Source organism: Diospyros lotus, chromosome 13, assembly GCF_014633365.1.
Source record: "Diospyros lotus cultivar Yz01 chromosome 13, ASM1463336v1, whole genome shotgun sequence".
NCBI lineage: Eukaryota > Viridiplantae > Streptophyta > Magnoliopsida > Ericales > Ebenaceae > Diospyros > Diospyros lotus.
This window is the reverse complement of record NC_068350.1, coordinates 27,329,612-27,356,145: the sequence shown is the minus strand read 5'-3', so window position 1 is coordinate 27,356,145 and position 26,534 is coordinate 27,329,612. Positions and strand designations below refer to the sequence as shown.

Genomic DNA, 26,534 nt, shown 5'->3' with positions numbered 1-26,534 from the left:
TATACAGGAATAAGAAACTTTCTATACAGCTAATTACGGCTAATATCTTATCATAATGTACTGCTAATTACATCCCTAGGATATGCTACTAACACTCCTCCTCAAGCTGAAAGCCTGAAACATAGATGTCCATCTTGTGAAGCTTGTCACTTAGTTTGGTGAAGTCATCCTTCTTAAGGGCCTTGGTGAACATATCTGCAACCTGATCCTTTGAAGGGGTAAATGGAGTACAAATCTTCTTACTAGTAACAACATTTCTCACAAAGTGACAATCAACTTCAATATGCTCTGTCGGTTCGTGAAAAACAGGGTTACTTGCAATATGAATTGCTGCTTGATTATCACAGTGCATATGAATAGTCGTGTATGTAATACCAAAATCTTCTAACAAATCCCTTAACCATATGAATTCACATGTGGTATGAGCTATAGCACGATATTTTGTTTCAGCATTAGATCTGGACACAATGGTTTGGTTCTTGCTTTTCCAAGTTACTGGATTTCTTCTTACAAAAGTGCAGTAATTCGATGTTGACTTTTTGTCACCCTTGTCACCAGCATAGTTAGCATTTGAAAAACCAACTAAATCCATATGTTTGTTCTTTTTGAACCATAGTCCTTTTCTTGGAGATTTTTTAATATACCTTAGAATATTGCTGGCAGCTTCTCAATGAATCTTCTTAGGTTTTTCCATAAATTGGCTAATTAACCCCTTAACATGCACAATATCTGGCTTAGTCACTGTTAAATAAGTTTCCCAACTAGTCATCTGTATTGTGTATTGTCCTTAAGGTTTTCATCCTTCCACAAGTCAAGTTTAGGTTTCTTAGGAACTTCTGTTGGTTTTGCCCCCTAATAAGCCCGTTTCCTATAGAAGATCTGTGGCATACTTTCTTTGAGATAGTACTACACCTTGTTTAACACAAGTAACCTCAATACCAAGAAAATACCTCAATTGACCAAGATCTTTGTAACAAATTGTTGCTGCAAGTATTTCTTAGTTTCTATAATACTAGTTATATCACTACCTGATAACAATATATCATCAACATATACAATACCACAATACCATATGAACTATGTGTGAGAAAACAATTATAGGAGAAAAACCTAAGAGATTAGTCTCTTAGTGTGTTATTTATAATAGGCACAATGGGCCTATTAACTTACGGGCTTAGCTTATAGACTTAGCTTAATTACACATAGTTATAACAAATAAATAAATAAAAACACTAACAACAATATACAATATATCTAATTATACTAATAATTCTAATACTCCCCCTCAAGCTAGAGCATAAATATCATATGCACCAAGCTTGTTATAGATATATTCTATCCGAGGACCGTTTAGAGACTTGGTGAAGACATCGACAAGTTAATCACTGGAGTTAACAAATTCTGTAACAATAACACCTTCAACTAGGTTTTCTCTAATAAAGTGTCAGTCAATTTCAATATGCTTAGTCCGCTCATAGAACACTGGATTGGAAGCAATGTGCAAGGCAGTCTGATTATCACAAACAAGCTTCATAGGGGACACTTCACAAAACTTGAGTTCCTCTAAGAGTTGCTTAAGCCAGATGAGCTCACAAGTTGCATTAGCCATAGCTCGATACTCTATCTTTGTACTGGATTTAGCTACTACATTCTATTTCTTACTTTTCCAAGAAATTAAATTTCCTCCCACAAGAACACAATATTTAGAGGTCGACCGACGATCAGAAGGAGAGCCAACCCAATCTGCATCTGCATAACAACAAATATCTGTGTGCCCCTTATCCTCATAGAGTAACCTTTTACCCGGTGCTCGTTTGATATATCTCAGAATCCAGATAACAGCATCCCAATGAGAATTACATGGAGAATTGAGAAACTGACTCACCACACTCACAACAAAAGCAATGTTGGGACGAGTGACTGTGAGATAGTTCAGTTTGCCTACCAATTTTCTATACCTTCCAGGATCTGAGTAAGACTCCCCCTGTCCTGGCAAGAGTTTGACATTTGAGTCCATTGGGGTGTCAATCGGTTTGCAGTTCACCATACCAGTTTTTTCTAAGATGTCAAGTGCATACTTCCTCTGAGATTGAGATCCCATCTCTTGATTGAGCAACTTCAATACCCAAGAAATACCGAAGTTTGCCTAGATCTTTAGTCTGAAAGTGCTGATGAAGATGTTCCTTCAGATTTTGTATACCAACTTGATCGTTCCCTGTGATACAATGTCATCTACATAAACGACGAGATAGATACATAAAGAAGAAGAATATCGATAGAAAACTGAATGATCAGCTTCACTTCGAGTGAGACCAAAGGCTTGAACCACAGTGTTGAACTTGCCGAACCACACTCGTTGAGATTATTTCAGGCCATAGAAAGACTTCTTGAGTTTGCAGGCTACATTGGACTCCCCCTGAGCAATAAAACCAGGTGGTTGCTCCATATAAATCTATTCTTGGAAATCACTGTGAAGAAAGGCATTCTTAATGTCCAATTGCTAGAGCGGCCAATGACGCGTGGCAACTATAGAGAGAAATAGGCGAACATAGGCCATTTTAGCAACTGGAGAGAAGGTATCACTGTAATCCAACCCATAGATCTGTGTAAAGCCTTTGGCAACCAAGCGGGTTTTAAGACGTTCCACCTATTCGTCGGGACCCACTTTAGGGGTGAACATCCACCGACAACCAACGGGAGTCTTTCTTGGTGGCAAAGGCACCAAATCCCAAGTGCCAGTAGAATGCAAAGCACCCATCTCATCTAACATAGCCTGGTGCCAACCAGGATGGGACATGGCTTCACCTGTGGTTTTAGGAATAGAAACAGAAGAAATTTACGAAACAAAAGCACTATAAGCAGGTGACAAACGGTCATAACACAAAAAATTATAAAGAGGATGTGGATTGCGAGTAGACCGTGTTCCTTTGCAGAGTGCAATAGGAAGGTTGTCGGGCTGAGGATCCATGGCAAGAGTGACCACTGATGGAGAGAATGAGTCAGGAGAGTCACAGTCAAGAGGAATGCCGGTGCCAAGAGCAGGATGAGGATGACGATGATAAGTAAGAAGTGGAGGAGTCGGGGAGTGTGGACCGAAAGATGGAAGTGAAGGGTCCACCGAGGAGGAGATAAACGGATCTGATAAGTGTAACGGAAGAGAAGGAATAGGTAATACCTGGTCAAGACGCTGTAAATCAGGTTGAACAACCGAGAAGAAGGACTGTTGTTCAAAGAATGTTACATCAGTAGACATAAGATAGCGGTTCAACTCAGGAGAGTAACACTTATAGCCTTTTTGCAACCGGGAGTAACCGAGGAAAATACATTTGAGGGATTTGGTAGCAAGTTTATCTTGTCCCGGTGAAAAGGAATGTACAAAACAGATACATCCAAATACACGAAGGGAAATAGAATAAAGGGGCTGGGAGGGGAACAAAAGAGAGTGATGAATGTTGTCCTTTAACACTGAAGATGTCATGCGATTGATCAGATAACATGCAGTAAGAACAACATCTCCCCAGAATTTGATGGGAAGATTGGCATGTAAAAGTAGTGTTCGTGCAGTTTCAATGAGATGATTTTTATGATCAGCAACACCATTTTGTTGAGGTGTATAAGGACGACAAGATTAATGTAGAATGCCACAAGTAGTCATAGAAGTAGTAAATTGAGCAGAAAAGTACTCAGGGGCATTATCACTACGTGAAACACGTATAGAAACTCCAAACTATGTTTTTATGTCAGCAGTGAATGTCTAAAAGACAGAAAACAACTTAGACCGACTCTTCATGAGAAACAACCAAGTGCAACGAGAAAAGTCATTAATGAAAGTAACAAAATATGAGAAACCAAGAGTAGAAGTGACACGATTGGGCCCCCTTACATCAGAGTGCACAAGAGAAAAGAGAGCCTCAGCCCTATTATTGACATGACTGGAAAAAGAACTACGTGCGTGTTTACCACGCTGACATGACTCATAATAAAAAAAAGACAACGATGACAAACTAAGAACTAATTTCTTCAATTTGGAGAGGCTGGGATGATCAAGACGAGAGTGGAGGAGATTTGGGGAAGCAGCATCGGTGCAAGCCATTGGCACAACAAGATGATAGTGACCCTGTGACTCATGCCCGACGCCAATCGTCTGCCCCCTACCCTGGTCCTGTACACAAACAGAGGTAGGAGTGAAAGTGACTGAGCAGTTGAGGGTTTTAGTAAGCTGGCTAATTGAAATCAAATTGAAAGGACTGCCAGGGACATATAAAATCGAATTTAAAGATAAAGACGAGGTAGGTGTGGTTTGCCTATCCCTTTAATTGCAGTTTTGGTGCCATCAGCCAGGGTAACTGTAGGCAAGGTATCAGAATAAGTAAGTGAAGAGAAAATACGTTCATTACCACACATATGATCAGTGGCGCCAGAGTCTATAATCCAAGGGCCAAGAGATGGGCTTTTAGCAATGCAAGCAATAGGATTACCAGGATGAGATTGCTGGGTGGCCTGAAACTTCAAAAAGACATCATACTCAGCTGCAGACATAGGTATCAACTGTGAACCTGGTGTAGATTGGGTAGAACTAGGATCACTCTAGAATGCATGAGTTGCACTGGTAGATGATGTAGGCGGAGCAGCGAGCCGACCATGTTTCTTCCAACACCTGTCCTCAATATGACCTAATTTCTTATAAAAGGTACACTGTGGACGTGTCTAATTATTATTATGGCCTCTATTTCCTCCTGAGTGAGAAGCCTGAGACACAAGAGCTGAAGATTCGGTTGGAGGAACAACATGAGAAGAAGAGGACATACCATGTGCACCGGTCATGTTCAACAACCTTTTAAAAGAGTCCTTCATGGTAGGATTAGTGGAGCTGGTTAAGATTTGATGCTTGATGGCGTTAAATTCTGGGTTTAGACCGGAAAGAGCAATAACCATAAAAAACTTCTCTTTGAGCAACCTGTTCGGTCTTGGTCATAGTAATGGGAAGAAGAGCATCAAATTCTTGCATGAGAGCCCAAACTTGTCCCAAATAAGATTCCATGGATGACTCTTGCTTCAGATTCTTGATATTAGAGACCACAGTGTACAAACGCTGGATGTCATTCGTATAACATTCTTCAGTTTCTTTCCACACGTCAACATAAGTTTCAAATGGTCGAAAAAGCTACATGATGGATGGATCAATGGACTGTCATAGGAGACTGCATAATTAGGCATCAACTTGTTCCCATCTAGCCTGATTGGCTTCCGGCACACTTTCAGCCTTTGTGGTAAGATGATCGGCTTGGCCTTGCCCTTTGAACCACATTTTGACAGAGGCTGCCCATGAGAGATAATTGGCAGACCCTATCAACTTGATGTCACGACCCCAAGGATATATTAGTAATACATGTTATGTGTTTTCCTTATTAGTTGTATTTTCTGTTATTGTTGTTAGCATCTTCCATTGTAAGCCTATAAATAGGCTTGAGTAGTTAGAGGAAGTTAGCTTAATGAATGATTTGAATTCTCTCATTTTCCCTCTCTCAATTCTCTTAGTTCTCTCTCTCGTCTTTCTCTCTTCTTCCTCAGTTCTGTCCATTATGTTCTTCCCTCCCTTTCTGCCCTATCTACCTTTAATTCTTACCAAATTCCTTCCTAGACCCTAGGCAAATCCTATGGTCGTAACATTTGGTATCAGAGCCACCGCTCTTCGAAGGTTCTCTCTGTTAAGTAATTCCGACGGCTCTCGGCTGTGATCCAGAAGCTTTAGCTATTAGCCAAGGCAAATTTCGAGTGATCGAGATCAAACAATCGGCTCGGAATTGAGGTTTGTCGAACTCCAGCAGGTGACGAATTGTAGGCAAAGCAAAATCGTATCTAACTAAACAATTTCCAGAATCGGTGGATTCATAGTGAACGATCCTGTCCAGTGTGATTTTCGCAAGTGACGATTAAGTTCATAACAGCAGATCATTGGCATTGGTAGTGGAGCTTGAGGCGAATCTATCAATTACGACTGGACAAAGGTTGGTGGAATTCTGGCAAATTACGGCCAGGTGATCTCTGACTTGAGTCAGTCAAGAGCTGTAATCTAGAAGCGGAGTGTTGTGATTTTGAGCCAAGGCAGAGATAAGGAATTCTGGTGGTTACGGAGCTTTGGTCGGTGATTGGATGGTGACAATGACTCCAAGAAGATTGTAGCAAAGCTAGTGGTTCTCCAGGCCTTGGACGGTGATCGGGTAAGAGAAGGAGGCACCGAATCCGGTGAGAAGGAAGTCACAATGAGAAGCAAAGCCTTGAGCAATTGAGATCGAAATTGTCCAGAAGCAGATTTCCGCTAGCGGCGATTCTCATGTTGTCAATTTGGAGAAGTCGACTCGAAGGTAGAAGAGACAAACCGAAATTGAGCGGGCTAGGCAATCCAACACAGTGACCAGTTGCAAGGCAGGATTGAACACGGATTGGAAGGTGTAGTTGAGCAAAGCAAGTTCGGATTTGAAAAGTGAAGCTGAGCAAAGCAACTTCAGCCCTGGGAGTGAAGACGACGCAGGCCAAAAGAATTCCAACGGGATATCGAGTGGAATTAGAAGGCAAATCAAGAGAAGCAAATTCCAGGAATTCTGGAGATAGTGGGCAATTCAAGAATTCAAGGGAATCCCAAGCATAGGTTGGTGATTGGGTGAGACGGAGGCGATCCTTGAATCACTTTGATTTCGGCAAACTCGTCGCATGTGGTTGAGGCGAGAAGGCAGGCACAGTCGGGGGCAGAAATTCAGATCTCGATTGCTGCTTGTGAGTTAAGCAAATCAGGATAGGGCTGATTGAGGCTGTTTTGCGAGGTTATAATGATGGAATTCTGGTGAAGTTGGAAGTTGTGAGTAGGCAAACCGGAAGGCTAAACAAACTCGATCAGGTTTAAGAAGAGGAGTTGCGCAGCAGAAGTGTTTTAGAAACAAGCCAGGGACGATTCAGGAAGGTGGTTGCTGAATTAGAATTGGCCAACGATCCTCAGTTATTAATTTCAGATGGATGAATCTCGGTTTGGTAATCTCTGACATTGATTCTTGAGCAAGAAGTGGTGAGAAGTGAATCTGAGTAATTGGAGCCATCGCAGTTGCTATCAGATTTCAAAAAAAATATTGATTTGGAGGCTGTTAAGCAGCAGGAATTAAGGTTGCTGAATTGGAAGCAACCATTGCGTTGGCTTGGGTTGCTGAATTTTAGTACCGGAATAAATTTCCAAAGAGATCCTTAGAAGTTGAGTAAGAGGTTGTTACAACAGTGAATTTTCAAGGAATTGAACGGAGGAGATGGCTGAAGGACTATGTGCTGCAACAAGGGAAGGAATCAAGGACCTCAGTAGACAGTTGGATGACTTTTTGATTCTATTTTCACATAAATTTCAGGTTAGTATTCCGATAGAATGCTTTTCTAGGGAATACTCTGCTTCCTTCAATCAGATCGGAGATGAGAGCTATAAAGAAGAGCTCAACAAACTGAAACAAGAGGGCTTGGTTATGGAATACCTGGTCAGGTTTGAGAAATTGAAAGCACTTGTACTCAATTTTCATCCAACTTTGACTGAGTCTTATTTTTTATTAAGATTCATTAATGGTCTTAATGATATGCTGAGGCCTATGGTGAGAATGATGTTTCTGGCCACGGTACATCAAGCAGTGGAGAAGGCTAGGCTGTAAGAGTTGGCGCTGGGAGCTATATACCAAAAGCATGGGCTGCTGCCTAAAGGTTACCCTAAGAGCAACCAACAGATCGAAGGAACTCCTAATGCTACTAATCAAGTAGTACAGGAAGTTGATGAAGTAGCAGTGGAAGAGGAAAATGGTGTTCATGCAACTGATGAGAAGTATGAGGCTGATGAGGTCGTAAAAATGGGAATGGTAGCCTCAAAGAATGAGGGAAAACCTGAATTAGATCAGGCAATTCAGAATGACAAGAAAGAAAGGGTAATTGCTGAAGAAGAGATTGAGGTTCCACTTGAGGAAAAATCTGCTGAAAGTGAGCCTTTGGGGTACTCCAGCAATCAGCAAGTAAAAGTCTCTCCACTTGAGGAGGTCCCTACTAAAGATGAGGAAAGAGCTTCAAAGGCTGGATTTGGTGTTGCAGCAAGTAATAGTACTATTACTGTTGAGGAGTCGTAGGTCAAGGAAATTTCAGCCGAAGAAACTAACCTTGCCGTTTTGAGCAATTTTGATCTCGAGCCGTATGACAGTATTGCTGTCATTTCACCTGGTGTGGACCAGATTTAGATGATGAAGAAAGAAAAGGTTGTTGCCATTTGGTTTGGGAGTTTTGATATTGTGGAAGAGGAGGTTACTGCCATCTGGTTTGGGAGATGTGTCAATGGAGAAAAAGATGTGGAAAGGCAAAAGAAAAAGAGAATACGAGATAAGCACAAGAAAATGCAAAGAAGAAACCAGATTGCTAAGGTTGGAATCGGCTGAGGAATGGGGTCAATAACTGTCAATTCTTGGGGACAAGAATTGTTTGAAGGCGTGGGGATTGTCACGACCCCAAGGAACCCCAAAGATATATTAGTAATACATGTTATGTGTTTTCCTTATTAGTTGCATTTTTTGTTATTATTGTTTGCATCTTTCATTGTAAGCCTATAAATAGGCTTGAGTAGTTAGAGGAAGTTAGCTTAATGAATGATTTGAATTCTCTCATTTTCCCTCTCTCAATTCTCCTAGTTCTCTCTCCCGTTTGTCTCTCTTCTTCCTCAGTTCTGTCCATTCTGTTCTTTCCTCCCTTTTTGCCCTATCTACCTCTAATTCTTACCAAATTCCTTCCTAGACCCTAGGCAAATCCTAGGGTTATAACACTTGATAGTGGTGATATTGGTTGTTCCGAGATTAGAGACAGTAAAGGACTGAGAGGCAGCAGGGGCAATAGGTGTAGTTGCGGGAGTAGCACCAACAGAAATTGCGTCATTGAAGGTTGACACAGCAAGGATTTGACACCGGGAATAGGCCTAGGGAAGGGAGGCGAGCTGATATGGAGAAGCCGGGAGAAAACGGCCAGTGGACGTGCCTTCCACGTTGGCGCGTGTGGCTGCGATTTTCCAGCAGCAACTCGGCCTAAAGGCGGCGAACCCTAGGGTGGGGTCGGTTTCAGCAAACGACGGCCGGACAGTGATGTTCCGATGTGAACAGTGACAGTGAAGAAAGAAAACTAGGGTTTTTTTTTTTCTACATGAACAATGATGGTGAAGAAAGAAAACTAGGGTTTTTAGGTTGTTGGAAAAAGATACACAGCGGTGGCTAGGGTTTTTCTCATTGATGGCTTTGATACCATGTGAGAAAACAATTATGAGAGAAAAACCTAAGAGATTAGTCTTTTAGTGTGTTATTTATAATAGGCACAACAGACCTATTAATCTACGGGTTTAGCCTATGGGCTTAGCCTAATTAGACATAGTTATAACAAATAAATAAATAAAAACACTAACAACAATATGCAATATATCTAATTATTCAAATACTATGTCGCACAAAGACTGAATGATAAGCCTGACTTCACCTAAATCCTACAGCAAAAACGATGTGATTGAATTTGTCAAACCAAGGTGTAAGACTTTGCTTCAAACCATAAATAACTTTCTTTAATTTACACACTAGATGAGTCTCCCCTTGAGCAACAAATCCAAGTGGTTGCTTTATATAAATCTCCTCAATCAGGTCACCATAAAGAAAAGCATTCTTCACATTTAGTTGATACATGGGCCAATCTAGATTGACCGCCACAGACACAAGCACACAAACAGAGCTAAGATAAGCAACAAGAGAGTCTAAAAAAAAAGTCAATACCGAGGGTTTGAGTGTTACCCTTTGGCAACCAGTCGTGCTTTATACCTTTCAATAGAACCATCGGGATGATACTTAACATTAAAGACCCATCTGGATGCAACTGGATGAACCCTCTTGGGTCATGGGACCAAGTCCCAGGTGCCATGGAAGAAGGGTAGACATCTCCTCCTTCATAGTGATGTCACAACCCTAGGGTTAGTTAGGGTTGTGATAGGAATTGGGAGAAGAAATCAGAATTGTAGGAAGGGGAAAATCAGTAGAAAGAAGGAGAGATATTGAAAGAAAGGGGGATAACTTGAGGGAGATTGGAGAGAGTCTTAGAGAGAAATAAGAATTAAGAATTCATTCAAATCAAGCATATCCATCCAACCACAGCTGAGGTTTATATATAGCCTAACAGCCTCCCATGTGCAATGTAACAACTAGTCTAACTGCCTATAGAATAGGACAAAACACTATAACAGAAAGAAAGAAAAGAAATTACAATTATTGTATATTATATGCCAACTTCTACTATTATATTTACTAATATATCCTTGGGTAATTCCTAGGGTCATGACAAGTGTTAAATCCTTGGAGGGAGACTTAGATTGAAAGGGAGGGAAAATAGCAAGAGATGGAGGCAAAATGTTCAAGAGAGAGAGATAACAAAAAAATGGAGGGAAATGATTCAATTCATTACACATGATAATTCCCATCCTCTAGCTATGGCTTGTTTATAGCCTTATAGCCTTAGCAATACAACTATTTGGAATGTATTACCGAATAAAGCACACCCGTTTCTACAACTAAGTACAAACATCAAGCATGAGAGAAAAAACACAATTATTGTCTTGCCCCCCTAAGAATGTGACAAATACCCCTTCCCTTGAAACATTGCTTATCCCCAAGAAATGTCAAAAGCTGGCTATGGATCAACCAATTCTTGCCTTCACTGCCTGGTTTATTCTTCTCTCTTTCTTTCTCCGTTACTTTTTCTCATTGAGGAGTTGAAGTGTCGCAGTGTTCGTAGCCATTGAATGTTCTTCCTTCGCCTCAATTCTGTCTTCGAACTCGACAGCTTATATGGAATGCAGCTGAGACTTTGGAACCCCTTTCTGTAATAATTTTTACAACATTTTACCAGTGATCACCTTGCTCTCACCAGTTTCTTCTTGGAGAACAACCCCTTTGTCGTCTTCTTCCTTTTCTTTATCTAATCCTTCCATGTGCAGTAAAAGTCTTCGAAATTGGTGGGTGGGGATTGAATTTATCTCATATTTAAAGCATAACCCTAACTTTCTTCTCTGCTCCATAGTAGATGATTTAGCTGCATTAGGGTTAGGATAAACTTTAACCACTGTCTTAGCTCATCATTTAACCACTCATGAAGCTAGACACAAAATATGATTCGTCTAAGGTTGGATGAGAGATGATCAGTAATGACTTTAGTTCCTCAAACCTGATTTGATATTCATCCACCGAACCTTCTTGCTTTAGCTGATTGAATACTTCATTGACGTTCATCATAGTTCTTTCCCTGAATTGCATACAAAAATCTTCCACAAGCTCTGGCTAACTCAATTTCATCATCCTCCCACTTCACCCTTGGAACCATACATCCACTATGTCATTGAGATAAGCAGCTGCCAAATTCATCTTCTGTTCTTCCGCCACTCTATAATGGTAGAAGAATTGTTCACATTGCTGTATCCACCATCTTGGTTTGTCTTCTTCGAATACTTGAATGTCTAATCTTGGCATTGGAGGATGGTATGGATTTGTATAGAGTCCTCTTGTTGACGATTTCAGCACCAACTTTGGCCACTCCTTTGTTTCTATAGGATCCAGAGTACATTGTCTATCTCTAAATCCTGCAAGAATTGGAGCCGTGTTAGTCCTTGGAGGGAAGTCTGCCGGCAAGCTCGCGTTAGGTATTCTAGAGAATAGGCTTAAGACGGTGCTTAGTTGCTGACCAAAATCAAAGAATTCTTTTTTGAGGCTAGAGTAGTCTTCTCTCATATTTCTCTCCAATGCCATCATCTCAGCTCTACCTCGACTCACCACCTCTTGAGTCTAGCGAAGGCCGAGTTCCATTGTCTCCAATCTCTTCTCTAGTTGCTCCTAATTCTGTTGAAGGCTGATCTCCATTGCATCCAATTGAATTTCCAATTGCTTCATTCTAGTTCCTTCCGCCATCACTCGATTCACCAGTCAAGCCTTCGATCAAATAACTACCACAGTTCACTAGATCTGATCAGTGGAGGGATTCGATCGCAGTTGCATTGAGCTCCGATCGATTGGATTTGTTGCTCATCGTCAACTTGATCAAAATCAAATGGTTGGGGATTGCTTGGCTCTAATACCAATTGTCAGATCCTTGTGAAACAGAAACCTAGGGCACGAAAAGAAAAGTAGCGAGAGAGAAGAAGAAAAGATCTCGCTCAACTTTACTGAAATGCAATGTAATCAAAGTTACAAGAGGGAGAAGGCACAACTGATTTTTATACTCAGCTTGTCTAAATAACAGATTGCTGTTGCAATCTATAACAAACTAAACCGCCTAAGCAACTGCCTAACTAACAAAACCTTCGCTTATAACAGTACAACAACAACATATAAACATTACAATTATCAACATCATAATATAAGAAATCTCAAGCATTATGTTCTTCCACATTCCCCCTCAAATCAGACTCCATGGTAGAGGAAGAAACTTTGAGCGTTGGACTGCCTGAAGAGTCATTGGTACTTAGATGAACTGGTGACAAGTTAAGGCCAAGCTTGTGACACAAATACTGATACTTGTTCCTTGGTAATCCTTTAGTAAGAATGTCAGCCACCTGATGAGACGTAGGAACATATCTAATCTCAACTTCACCATTCTCCACCTTCTCTCGAACAAAGTGCACATCAATCTCAATGTTCTTAGTACGTAAATGGAAAACAAGATTTTTAGCAATACTTTTGGCAGCTAGTTTATCACTCCATATAATTGGAATGTAAACACATGGATAGCCCAACTCAGAAAACAATTATTTTAGCCTCAAGACCTCTGTAACACCTTGTACAATAGCCCTATATTCAGCTTCCCCAACTGATCTAGCTACCACAGACTGTTTTCGTAAGCCCCAAACGATCAAATTATTGCCAAGAAACACACATAATCCACTGGTTGACCTCCTGGTAACCTTACAGCCTGCATGGTTAGCATCCGTGTACACGTCCTAGGACAAATCACTAGAAGATGGAGAAAACAATAGGCCCATACCAATGGTTCCCTTAAGATATTAAAGTAGCCGTTTGCAGGCTAACCAGTGCTATAGCTTAGGGGTAGACAAAATTGATTCAAGTTGTTAACCACAAACGTAATATCCGGTCTTGTATATGTAACGCCCCACTTTTCTAAATATATAACAACGTGAAATATAAGCAGACATCACCTAGGGCGTTATGGAAACCCTTGCCAATGGAAGCGTTGGATCGAACCTGAAAGCTTAATCAAAGCTAAATAAAGGGGGTTTCCACTATAGTTCCTTTACAAGTATGAGAAATGCTCACGACCTCCAATACTCCAAAAGACAATACATTACTGAAGGTACAATTGCAGGACACCTGCACACACACACTTCTTACAACCTTGAGTATCCTAGCTGCTATTCACGATGCATCATTCGAAAACTTCCAAAATCCAACAAACAACTCTTATCATGTTCATAGTACATAGTAACCCCGACTTACACCCTCAACAACATATAAGGTAAATCCAAGCCTTACATAACCCTATTTATACAACTGCAATACACAAGTCTCAAACAAATCCAAAGGTTACATAAGATCCATAGCACATAAACAACATGGAGTTAAACTAAACATCGGCCTCCTCGTAGCCTTTTCTTCTGCTTATCTCTGGGGTACCTAGCATGCTAATATACCTGGGACATTGAATGTCCCAGGGGCATCAACCCAAGTTAGATAATGACATCTAAGTGAGTGCATCAAAGAAGGAAAGCGTGCATATAAATGAGTTATGCAAATGACATGAAACTGCCCGTGTGGTAGTGACACCGAGGTGTTGCAATCACCCCCGCTGATTTATCATGTTCTCACATCTCCATGACTTTTCACTAGTCTAACATGAGATCCTGACTTCAACTAGCCACACACACCAAGTGATGCATGATAAAGTAAGAGAAAATGTTCGATTTAAAGGAAAGTCATGCTTATGCAAGTAATCACCCTTACCCGTGTGAATACAAAATGTTCGATATGTAGCATAAGGATGCAAGAAGCACTCACCTTGCTAGTTTGGAAGTGTTAAGGCACTGTTCACAGGGTTCGGGAATATTTTTCTGCGAAAATAACCTACTTTCGTAACTCAACCTTAAAATATTTTTATATAGGGTCCTAGGGATAAAATATAAGACTAACACTGCAAAATTTTGGGCCAAGGGGGCCCCACACATGCTTGGGGAAGGAGCCCCACGCGCTGCATGCGTAGCAGGCAAGGTGGCGTGAGCTGCCCCCTCTCATTTTGACCGCTTGTAGTTTTTCGGCTCGTTCTCCCTCGTTCGGACTTCGATTTGACTCCCGTTTGAACCCACACGATCCTTATTCAATTCTTTATCGAACTACGAAAAGAAATCTGAATTACCTTACTGTTTTGATGCTGTTTGACTCCTTTTACGGTGGCTACCCGACTTTCCCGACGAAGTGTTTTTCCACCTTATTTCCTAGCAAAGTTTCTCCTCTCAAACTCACCTCCCATTTTCTCTTGTTTAATGGTGAGAATGTACCTTTTGAAGGCTTAATATTTATAGGCATCCTTGGCCAATTCGGGTGTGCCATGTGTCACTTGGATAAGATACAATCATTGTTTTCGTAGGATCACGTCACGTGTCCCTAGATATTTGTGCCATTTCATACCCTTGCGACAATTGTCCATTGAGATATGAGCCACCACATGTTTAATTAGAATTTCAAGATTCCCCATCATTACATCCCACATGGTAAATTACATTTTCCACATTTCCATCATTGCTCATGATTACATTCCTAACCATAAGTTAGCTCATTTGGTTTCCTTAACCACTTAGTTACAAGATATTTTAGGTTTCTCACAAATAACTCTTTAGCCCAAAACTTCTTTGTACTTATGACACTTGAGGCCTAGAATTTCTTAAGATGATGCCCCCTTGCTTTAGTCTCCATGATTTTTTGGAAAATCTTTCATTTGTTTCTCAAAAATTACCCAAAAATTACACGCTTGTCTACCGTACCAAGGAAATGCTTTATTTCCCCAAGTATTACATCATATCTGAGTTGAAAATCTGGGATGTTACAGTATATGTCAAGTACTGTAAAGAACCAATGATTGTCCTATATAATGATAGATTGGAAAATGATTCACCCTCATCAGTTAAAGAGACACCCGAATTCACGGGTGTGGCACAAGGTTTACAATCTTACATAGCAGCCTTCTTTAACAACTCCAAAAGATACTTGGATTGAGTGAGATAAATTCCACTATTATCTCTATATGTCTCAAACCTAGGAAATAATTGACAGACCCTAGAGTTTTAAGAAAAAGTAAGTATCCAATTCCTAAATGCAAGCTTGTAGGGCTGTAGAATCGGACCTCGTAACAAAAATGTCAACACATACACTAAAATGAACAACACATACTTAGCAGTTCGTTTAATGAACAAAGAAGCATTAGAAATAGCCCCTGAAAACCCCTAAGTCTGTAATGCAACTCTCAGTTTGGTGTAACAAGCTCTAGGAGCTTGTTTAAGGCCATAAAAAGACTTTTTCAGCCTACACATGAGAGGGAAACTGAGAATTTACAAAGGCTTTTGGCTGTGACATAAAAACCTCTTCAGTTAGGTCACCGTTGAGGAAAGCATTAGTCACATCCACCTATTGAATATCCCATTCAAAAGTAACAGCCAATGAGAATAACACCCTAATAATAGGAGCCTTAATAAGAGGGCTAAAAGTTTCAACATAATCAATCCCTAGAGTTTGAAGAAACCCCTTAGCCACTAACCGGGTCTTGTGTTTAAGTATTGATCCATTAGAGTTGTACTTAACTCTAAACACCCATTTGCAGCCAATAAGATTCTTATCCTTAGAAAAGGGAACAAGATTCCATGTATGATTGTGTTGCAAAGCAAAAAATTCCTCCTCCATAGCCTTAACCCATCGTGAGTCTAAAAGAGCCTCATGAATTGAATTAGGTTCTAGGGAACTCACTAAGGCGTGAGGAGAGATTTGACTAAAAGATGCTTGGACTTTGATTTGGTAAGCATAGGGTGAATGGAAGGAGTTGGAGTAGCTTTGGGTTTAGTTAAATGTGCTTTAGGTTTAGGTGATTGAGGTTGGATTGGCTATGTTTCATGAATAGGAGTCAAGTGATTAGTGTGTGAGGAAGAAGAATCAGTAGAGACAGGTGTTGACAAGGCAGGAATCGAGGGCTGTGCTACTTGAGGAGAAGAAGAAGAAGTGGAAGAGAGTGAAGGGAGGGATTAAAAGAACATAGTGGAAAAACCATTAGGAACTGGTTGAGGTGTAAAAGAAGAAGAGGACGAGGAAGAAAACAAAGTAGAAAATGGATATTCATCAGGATTGAACTGCACATGTCTAGAAATATAAACCTTTCCTGATAAATGCAAATACTTGTAACTAGCTTGAGCATGACTATATCCAAGAAACACACATTTGATGGAGTGAAAATCAAATTTGTGCTTGTTATAGGGTCTAAGGTGAGGAAAGCAAGCACATCCAAATGGTTGCAACAGTAGGTAATTAGGTTGTTTGTGATAAAGTAACTCAAATGGAGTATTAAACTCGAGAGGAGAAGCTGGGAGCAAGTTGATGGTATGAACAACAATTTGGAAGTCTTCTACCCAAAACTTTAGAGGCATGTGAGCATGGGCTAACAATGTAAGAACCATCTCAGCTATGTGTTGGTGTTTCCTTTCAGCTACACTATTTTGTTGGTGAGTATAGGGGTAGGTAAATTGAGGCTGTATGCCATGACTATGAAGGTAAGGTAAAAAGGCTTTGAATTCCCCCCCTTATCAGTTTGTATAGCCTTAAGTTTGGTATGATATTAAAGCTCAGCAAATTTATGAAAAGTCATAAAGGTGACCAATGCATCAGATTTTAGTTTCTAAGGATCAATATTCTAAAACGCGCTAGGCGCTAGTCGATAGTCGGGTGCCAGATAGGGGCCTAGCGCCTAGCGTGCCTAGGAAAAATGTTGTTTTTTTTTTTTTTTTTTAATTGTAACTTTTTGATGTAATTTGATGCTATTTTCAAATAAATCAAAGTTGGAAATACAAGTGAAATAATGAAATTAACCCTGAGAAAACAAACTATTAGATTAGTTTTAGGTTTAAGAAGGCGCATAAGCAGCAATAATACAACATAAACGATATCAGAAGAATCTAATTATTTAATTGGACTTCTTCCTCTCCATATTCATCCAACACATGATCTTCATCGGGCTCAAAATCAAATTCATTGATTTCTTGCTCATCTTCTTCTTTTGATTGAAAATCATCTTCATGAAGCTCTCTCACCCTAGAACTTCTTCGAGGTTGAAGCATCTCGTCTGCTCCAAATGCCTCACCAATCACTTCCCAAGTGAGCCCCGTACCAAGCTCAACTTCTTCATCATCTCCTCCATCAACGATCCATCGTTGTGCATTACTAGCATCACTAGCAAGCAGCACATCAACATTCCTTTCCTTCTCCCTTTTGTGCTTGTTCATCAATTTTGCATTAAATTAGACATAGACTATATTGTTCAATCGAGTCACGTCCAATTTATTTCTTTTCTTCGTATGTATCTACATAAATAAAATAAAAGCAATATCAATATAAATGATAAGTGGATAAGGATAACTAATTGATATTAAATAAATATAATTCATAGAGATAATGAAATTAAAATATTAAAAACATTTTAAAATATACACTAACTCCTTCAAAAGTGCTTCAATTTCTTTTACAAGCAGATGACCTGGTGATTAACGAGAGAATTCTTCTTGCCATTCGTTATAAGTTTAGAGTTTGATTTCCATAAGTCATCCACCATGTAACTACATAGGTGAAACAAGTATAAAGTAAATAAATTTATACACTAATATACAATAGAAAGGATTAAAAGAATTTTATACCTGGATTATAATTGTCATAATTTTTCGCACACCCATGAGCTGCCCATAGTTTTCCAAAAGCTCCATTTTTACGAGTATACTTTGCCAACACAACATTTATAACATGGCCTTACAATTCACCATCATAAAACATCTCCACACAGTTAAAAAACCCATCCATCACTTCATTATCAAGTTGTATATTCATATTCTTGAAAAAGTAGTAGGGATTCAAAAGGTAAGCTACAAAATCCAGTGGACTATCTACCCTAACCCTTGCTTCAATAATCTCCATAACATGATGATAGTTCTTCTCAAGATTATTTAGGCCCTCCTTAATTTCTTCCTTTGCGTGCCTAATCTCTCCGCATAAAAAACCCATAAAAGGCTTTCTATCTGCATCAACAATTCGAAACACCTTCACCAAAGGTGTAAAAACCTTAAAGCATACAGTCACACCATTCCAAAAAAAAATGCTCATCACAGTAGCATAGGCTACTTTCCCTTTAACAATTTTCGGCCATTTGCATTCATTCCATTCAGAACTGGTAAACATTGTCCTCATTTGGGCCTTTTTCTCCATCAAACTCTGTAGAGTAAGGAAAGAAGCAGCGAATCTAGTGACTCCCGGTCTCACTATATTCCTCTTATTCGTAAATGACCTCATTAAGGACAAGGTCTTATGGTGTGCATAAATGAAGATTGTCAAACTCTTGGCCTGATCAATGACTTTCTTATATCTCAACAATTTTTCAATACTTTCAAGCATCAAATTGATGGTGTGAGTAGCACATGAGGTCCAAAAGATATTTGGCCTCTTCACCTTCAACAATTTTGCCACTCTTATATTGTTGGCAGCATTGTGGGTTATTACTTGGATGACATTTTGTGGCCCAACTTGCACAATGCACTTGTCCACATACTCAAAGATGAGTTTACTTATATGTGCTTCATCTGAAGACTCTCTGGAAGAAAGAAAAGCAGTACCCACGTTAGAATTAACACACAAGTTCATGATGCTCCTCATTTTTCTGTCTGTCTAAGCTTCTGTTATAATGGAGCACCCATTTCATGCCCACTCTTCTTGATGATGCTCCTCAGCATTGTAACTTGCTCCTTGCTGCTACAGCAAGCAGCAAGCCACAACAACGAGCAAGGACTTCCTCCTTGCTGCTAGCAACAAGCAAGGACAAAGATGGTGTAGCAAGTAGCAAGGAGGAAGATGGCCATATGTATTGGAGGAAGAAGAGCAAGAACCGATAGGGAGAGAACAGCCCGATTGGCGGCGAGAGAGAGAGAGAGAGAGAGAGAGAGAGAGAGAGAGAGACGACGAGATCGGAGGCGAGAGAGACATAAATGACAAGATTGGTGGCGGCGACAAGTCCAACGAGAAAGAGTCAACGGGAAAGCGACGAGAGTGAGAAAGGGAAACTGAAAGATAATCGGCCCAGGATGCGCTCGACCCAAGCAGCAGGTCGTGCCGACCCAAGTGGCGACCCAGGTGGTTAGGTGCCTAGGGGTGCCGATTAGGGTTTAATCACAGTGGCCAAGGGCCGCCTTGGCCGTGTTTTAGAACACTACAAAGGATATAGGCATGTGTATCTAGCGTATGTATCAACAAAGATAATGTAATATCTATACCCTTTAGTAGAAATAACAAGAGGAGGACTCCATAGATCTGAATAGATCAATTCTAACGGTTTCTTTGACCTGATTTCACAATCAGCAAAAGGAAGTTGATGTAGTTTTCCAATTTTGCAAGAATCATAAAATGAAAGAGCTGAACGAGAACAAGGAAAATGAATTTTATTCAGAATCCATTGTAGTACATTGAAAGAGGGATGCCCTAATCTTGCATGCCATTGCTGATATGCATTATCGGTTTGGGCTACATTGACATTAGAAGACAGTTCATGACAAAATGAATGCTGTCTTTTACAATTATTCAAAGAAAAATCACTACTAGCAACTGATTAGGCTTGATGGATTGGGCCGAGTTACTGTGAGTAACATGACCAAATGCTGGAATCAGCTAATAAAGCCCATCCTTAAGGTGTCTTTGAAGTAGCACCAGCCTTGAACCCTTGTCTTTGATTAAACAAGAATTATAGTGAAATTCAGCAACAACATTATAGTCTCTTGTAAGCTGGGAGACACTAATTAGATTTTTCTTTATATTAGGAACATGAACATTAGGTGGTGAAATAATAGATGTAGGATTGGTTTGAGTGTATAATTGACCAAGGCCAATATTAGAAATAGAGAGTTTTTTACCATTTCCAATGGCAACTTTGTCAACACCGTTGTATGGAGCATGCAAAGATAAATTGTTGAGGTTGGAAGTGATATGGTTTGTTGCTTCTCTGGTAAGGAAGACCGGGATAGGTTTTTTTATGGCTATGAGAAATGGCCATAATAAGCCCCTTGAACTGACCCTACTTCACTCATGAAGGCTTCATTAGAATCTCTAAGGGAGGCTAGATATGCTCTTGAATCTGGTTGAGCAACAGTAGTAGATTTCCCAAAATTTTGGCTAGGTGTTCATTGAAAATTCCTATCAAATCTGTGATAATACTTATCTAAAAAATGCCCTAGTTTTCCACACAACTAACAATAAATCCTCCTACCAGGTGTTTTACCACGACCTCTTCCTCCTCTGGTCATATAACCACCTCCTCTTGATACAAAACTGCCTCTATTGTTCATAGATCCACTACCATTCCTTGGCAAATATGAAGCCATATTGACATGCATAGATGAAGGCATACCAAACTCAAAATTAACAGTTGATTGTGGCATATCTTTAGCAGCTAATCTCTATTCATGCATCAACAACAAATATTGAACCTTCTCTAAATCTATGCTGTCCTACCAAACTCAAAATTAACAGTTCTTTAGCAGCTAATCTCTATTCATGCATCAACATCAAATATTGAACCTTCTCTAAATCTATCTTGTCCATTTGATAAGTGATGAGACTCACAACAGTCTCATAATCGTGATCTAAACCATTAAGAATAGCAAGCGGTAAGTCTTTATCATTCAAAGGCTCGTCGATAGCAGGAAGAGCATGACCTATAGTCTTGATTTTTAGTATATAATCATTGACAGATAATGAGTCCTTAATTGATCTCAATTGCTGCTTTATTTGAAATGATTTAGCAATAGTTTGTCGAGACTAAATGTTTTCTAGAGAAGATCATACCTCAGCAGATGATTCACAATGAATCACCTGCGCTAATACTTCTTTATCGATTGTAGAGAACAGCCATCCAAGTAGCAATTGATCAAATTTGATCCAATTCATGTACTTGAGATTGATCACTGGAGATCCAGACTCACTAGCTGCCGGATCTGCCACATACTTTGCCGGAGGCGGAGACTTGTTGAGGAATGGCAGAAGATCAAATGTTTGGATTGTTGCTAGGATATGAGCTTTTCAGAAAATATAGTTGCTAGAATCCAGCTTGATAGGTATAAAACTGAAGGCTTTTGCCACCGCCGTTAAATCAGATTGCGAGGCGGATGACAAGGAAGAAGAAGAACAAGGTGGAGGAGAGGAGGAGGAACTAAGATCTAGATTGGACGCCATTAACATAGGTCTATGGCTTTGATACCATGAAACAGAAACCTAGGGCATGAAAAGAAAAGTAGCGAGAGGGAAGAAGAAAAGATCTCGCTCAACTTTACTAAAATGCAATGTAATCAAAGTTACAGGAGGGAGAAGGCACAATTGAGTTTTATACTCAGCTTGTCTTAATAACAGATTGTTGTTACAATTTATAACAAACTAAACCGCCTAAGCAACAGCCTAACCAACAAAACCATCGCTTATAACAATACAACATCAATATATAAACATTGCAATTATCAACATCATAACATAAGAAATCTCAAGCATTATGTTCTTTTACACCTTGGATCTGATAAGGGGTTGATTTCGGTATAATTGAGAATTAGAGAGAATTTGGAGGGAGGCTCAGATTGACAGGGAGGGAAAATAACAAGAGTAAGGAGGCAGAATGTTCGAGAGACAGATATAATAGAAAAGTGGAGGGAAAGGATTCAATTCATAACACATGATAATCCCCATCCTCTAGCTGTGACTTATTTATAGCCTTCTAGCCTTAACAATACAACTATCCAGAATGTATGAACCAGATAAAGCACAACCATTTCTACCGCTAAGTATAAACATCAAGCATGAGAGAAAAAACATAATTATTGCCCTGCCCCTAGGAACGTGACACATAGCCTTATGCCAATCTAGGCTTTCAATAGCCTCATGGTAATCCTAGGAATAGAGATAGAGGACAAAGACAAAGCAAAAGGACGAAAGGAGGACCAAGGTGATCAAAGGAGAACATGAGTAATAGGATGTTGAGTACAAGAACATTTATCTTTCTGAAGAACAATGGGTAGATAGGAGAAAGTTTATCTAGACCAGGCTCAAAGAGATGAACAAAGCACACACATCCAACAATATGAGGAGTAAGAGTGAATAAAGGAGAACCAAGAAAAAGATATTTAAAAGGAATGACACCTCCAAGAATAGAAAAGTGCATCCTATTTATAAGAAACCCAACAGTAAGGATAGCGTCACCCCAAAAAGATTTAAGCATATGTATCTGAAGCATAATGGTGCGAGCAACCTCAAGAAGATGGCAGGTTTTATGCTCAACCACACCATTTTGTTGTGGGTATGAGCTGAAGAGGTTTGATGAATAATGTCATGAGAAGAATATAATTTAGAGAAGTAAGATTTCATATATTCTAAAGCATTGTTAGATCGCAACATACAAATATTAGAAGAAAACTAAGCATTTATTTCATTATGAAAGGTTTGAAATATATCGAGAACATATGATCGATCTTTCAACAAGTAAATCCAAGTCATCCTAGAATAATCATCCACAAAGGTAATAAAATACCTATACCTAGTCATAGTGGAAATAATGACAAGGACCCCACACATCTGAATGCAATAAATCAAAAGGATGCAAACTTTGACTTTCTCTAAAAGGAAAATACGCTATGTGATGTTTTCCTAATTGACACGCATCACAATATAGTTCAGAAATAGATTCACTAAAAAATAAAACATTCTTTAATCGAGAAAGGGAGGATGACCCAACCGACAATACCATTGATAAGGAGACATGCCCCCAATAGCAATAGCAACTTATGTAGATACAGAATCATGAGAGAGGTGATAGATTCTCCCTGACTTAGAGCCATGTCCAATCATCGTATTTCTCTAGAGATCCTAGATAACATAGTGAGTAGGAAAGAAAGTTACTGAACAATTTAAAGATGTGGTAAGTTGATTAACAAAAAGAAGATTAAAGGATAGCTTTGAAACATAGAAGACTCGGTCGAGCCTAGGAGAAGAAGTATAATCAGTATCAAAGCCAGATATATGAGAAACTGAGCCATCAGTAACAGTAATGGAGGGGAGAGATTGACAAGGGGTAAAGTTGGTAAATTGACAAGAGTTACTTGTCATGTGATTTGATGCACCTGAATCAATTAGCCAAGAATTACCAGAGGAGGCAGCAAGGGCCCTAGTACTTGATTAGAAGGTATGGAAGGAAACAGAAGGTGGTTGATATTGTAGTAACCGATCCTACTCCTCCGTAGAGATCTAGATAACATCCTTAGGAACAATAGTAGAGGAACTGGGTTCACTAGTAGGAAGAGTAATAGCTATAGCTGTAGAGGCATCGGACAACTTAGCACCTTTGGTAGCCCAATTAGGCTTGCCATGCTTATCCCAACATCGATCCACTGTATGCCCTCTTTTACCACAAAAGACACATAGCCTATCATGACCTTTGCCTTTGCCAGTGTCACACCCATGACCACGTGCAACCATGGATGAATGCTCCAAATTAACCCCAGGAAAGGACAAGACCATTGTTATGGACCACTACAAGGTATGAGACTTGTCCCACATCAGAAGTTTAGTCTCTTGATGTGGGGTTTATAACCTCTTGAGCACCATTCCATTGATGGCTAGCTTTTGAGGGTGAGTTCTACCTAAGGGTTGTAACAGTGGTATCAAAGTCGACCCTATGTCTCCCAATTGCAATTGTGCGGTGATGGAGGTGACACCAGTATTGTAGTGTTCGTCCGGGACTAGCCGTGGCTAGTGCACAGCTTGCTGGCATGGGCGTTGGGACTGCGGAGTGTGATGGTATGTTATGGTCCACTGCGAGGTATGTGACTTGTCCCACATCGGAAGTTTAGGCTCTTAAATGTGGGATTTATAACCTTTTGGGCATCGTCTCCTTGACAACTAACTTTTAAGGGTGAGTTCTAACCAAGGGTTGTAACAACTGGAGAAACATATTGTAGGTGAGAGAAAGCAGACTGAGGCGTGGGCATGGTACTGTCCCCAAGCAGATGACTCCTAAGAGTGTTGTATCGCTCGATTTATTTTTCAAACACTATGGGTCCTCACCAAAAATTGCTAGCTGAAGATAACTATTGCATTTGTGGACCAAGTAATATACTAAAGGCCTTCCTCGTAAACTACTAATGTGGGATTGAGTTGTGATGAACTTCCCTTTTTTAATTCTTGTAACACCTTGGCACCTCACCTAAAAGTACTACTAAAAGTTGACTATTGTATTTATGAGACCAAATAATATATATCCCATACCTCCCCAATAAACTACCAATATGGGATTTTGGTTGTGACAGGAAAAATGTGGAGTGACTGCATGTTAGTAGTAGAGGAATGGCACCTATGATTGTGAACCTAATAGTCGTGATCCAAGGCGTACACAAGCTGTGCATGTTTGTTTTTGGATTCTCTTTCTCTTGTATAGTGGTCAAGCTAAGGATTCTCTAGAATGGTGAATCCATCTTTGACAAATCCTTAGTTCTACCTCCATTGCTCAAAGTTGCCGAGGATTCACATGGAGGAGATCCAAGTCCTCACCTTGGCCTACTTTGCTGGAGTTGTTAAGAGTTGTTGGAGGCATTGAATAGGTGCCAATGGGGCTGCTCCTAATATGCTTGCAAAAGCAGCAAGCAGGAGCAACTAGTTAAGTGCCCTTTAAACTAAGCATATGGTGTGGCTTGTAAAGTGACTCGGCAGAGCAACCCGGAGAGAACTTGTGGTGTGGTCTAATGGTCTGGCCAATGGAACAATATGTGGTCGGCAGTACTCAGGTAGAGAAGTCCTACAATATGTGGTGGGCAGTACCAATTGGTAAGTCATGATATACTATTATTGTTGACTATGTTATGGAGACAAGCTCTTAGTTGAAGGTAGTCATGGAAACATGAACAGTTTTTGAAGGGAGAGCTCATGCCGTCAATCATGTGCCATGCATGAAACCACACTGATAGCTCTGGCTGATGCAAGTGCCTGCGCACACAACAAACAAATAACTAATTCACAATTGAAATCCATTGTTTTTTGGAAGCCTATGACCTTTTTTTTTTGGTTTTCTTTGATAAGTACCATTAGCCTTTTTTGGCAAGAAATACACTAGATCATGTTTCATTTCTCTTTTTGGGTTCTTGAAGTCATGCAATTAGGTATTATACCTGTTTCAGTTTTTATTTTTTCTGTTTTGATACTTGTGTTTTGACATGATTTTTTTGTCTACAACTCATACTCTCTTTTTCAGTTACTGTCTTGTTGCTTTTATTTTATTCGATTTTTTGTCTTTTGTACCCAATGGTAAAAAACTTGCATAACGAGTATGTATATCTGAAATTTTGTTTATCTGCTGGCAGGTTAAGCTTGTTAAATGCATTGTACAGAATATTGTGGTGGATATCTCCTTCAATCAGTTAGGAGGGCTCTGTACACTATGCTTCCTTGAGCAGGTAGCTGTGTATCCCTTTAAATGTTCAAACTAAATTGATGCCACCTGTTAAGTAGTTTGTTCTACCATCAAAAGAAGGAACAGAAGATAGAAGAACAAGTAGCTGACATCATTCAATAGTTTTATCCTTTGTGCGTGAATATATTTTTTGAGAGATGCTCTAATAATTCTGGTTCTTATTTAGTGAAGATAGCGCAAGTCTTTATATCATTTTTCATCACTATGTCAAGAGTAATGGACCAAATCTTACCATGATGAGCGGATATCCTTTGTGGTTTTGGATTTCTTAGCACTTCTTCTCGTACATTTTATCTACAACAATGCTTTAATCATTATCTGTGATCCAGGGCATTGATATTGTAAATATTTCATATTTGTACAAGTGTAGAAATAGTTCTTATTTGTGCATAGTGCTGTAAAAGCTAGTAGCTTTCACCTGTCTTTTCAAGGAAAATATTAGTTTCTTTTAACTTTACTGAGAAATACTACTAGAAACTCTTGCTTCCTTCCATACACATTCAAATCCAAGCAGAGGTTTTCATCTTATGTTGGCGTAAGGAGATTCCAGAGAAAGGAAAGAAGCCAGCTGTGGCTGCTTCTAGAATGCTGAAGGTTTTAGAAAGTTTCTAAATCTTGTTTAGGATACTTTCCTAAATTCAAATTAGGATATTTTCCTAATGTGTTTTATTGTAATCTTTCCTAAAGCTATAAATATCCAACCCTATAACTAGGGCTGC

General features: G+C 39.7%; 1 protein-coding gene across 1 annotated transcript in view; it reads left to right on the top strand.

The window, feature by feature from the left end:
* The window catches only part of LOC127788633 (uncharacterized), a 67,488-nt gene that overhangs the window by 22,256 nt on the left and 18,698 nt on the right, over nt 1–26,534 (top strand). The window contains exon 3 of the mRNA XM_052317139.1: nt 25,706–25,798. Coding sequence (XP_052173099.1) covers nt 25,706–25,798 — 93 coding nt within the window. The remainder of the gene's footprint in view (nt 1–25,705; nt 25,799–26,534) is intronic.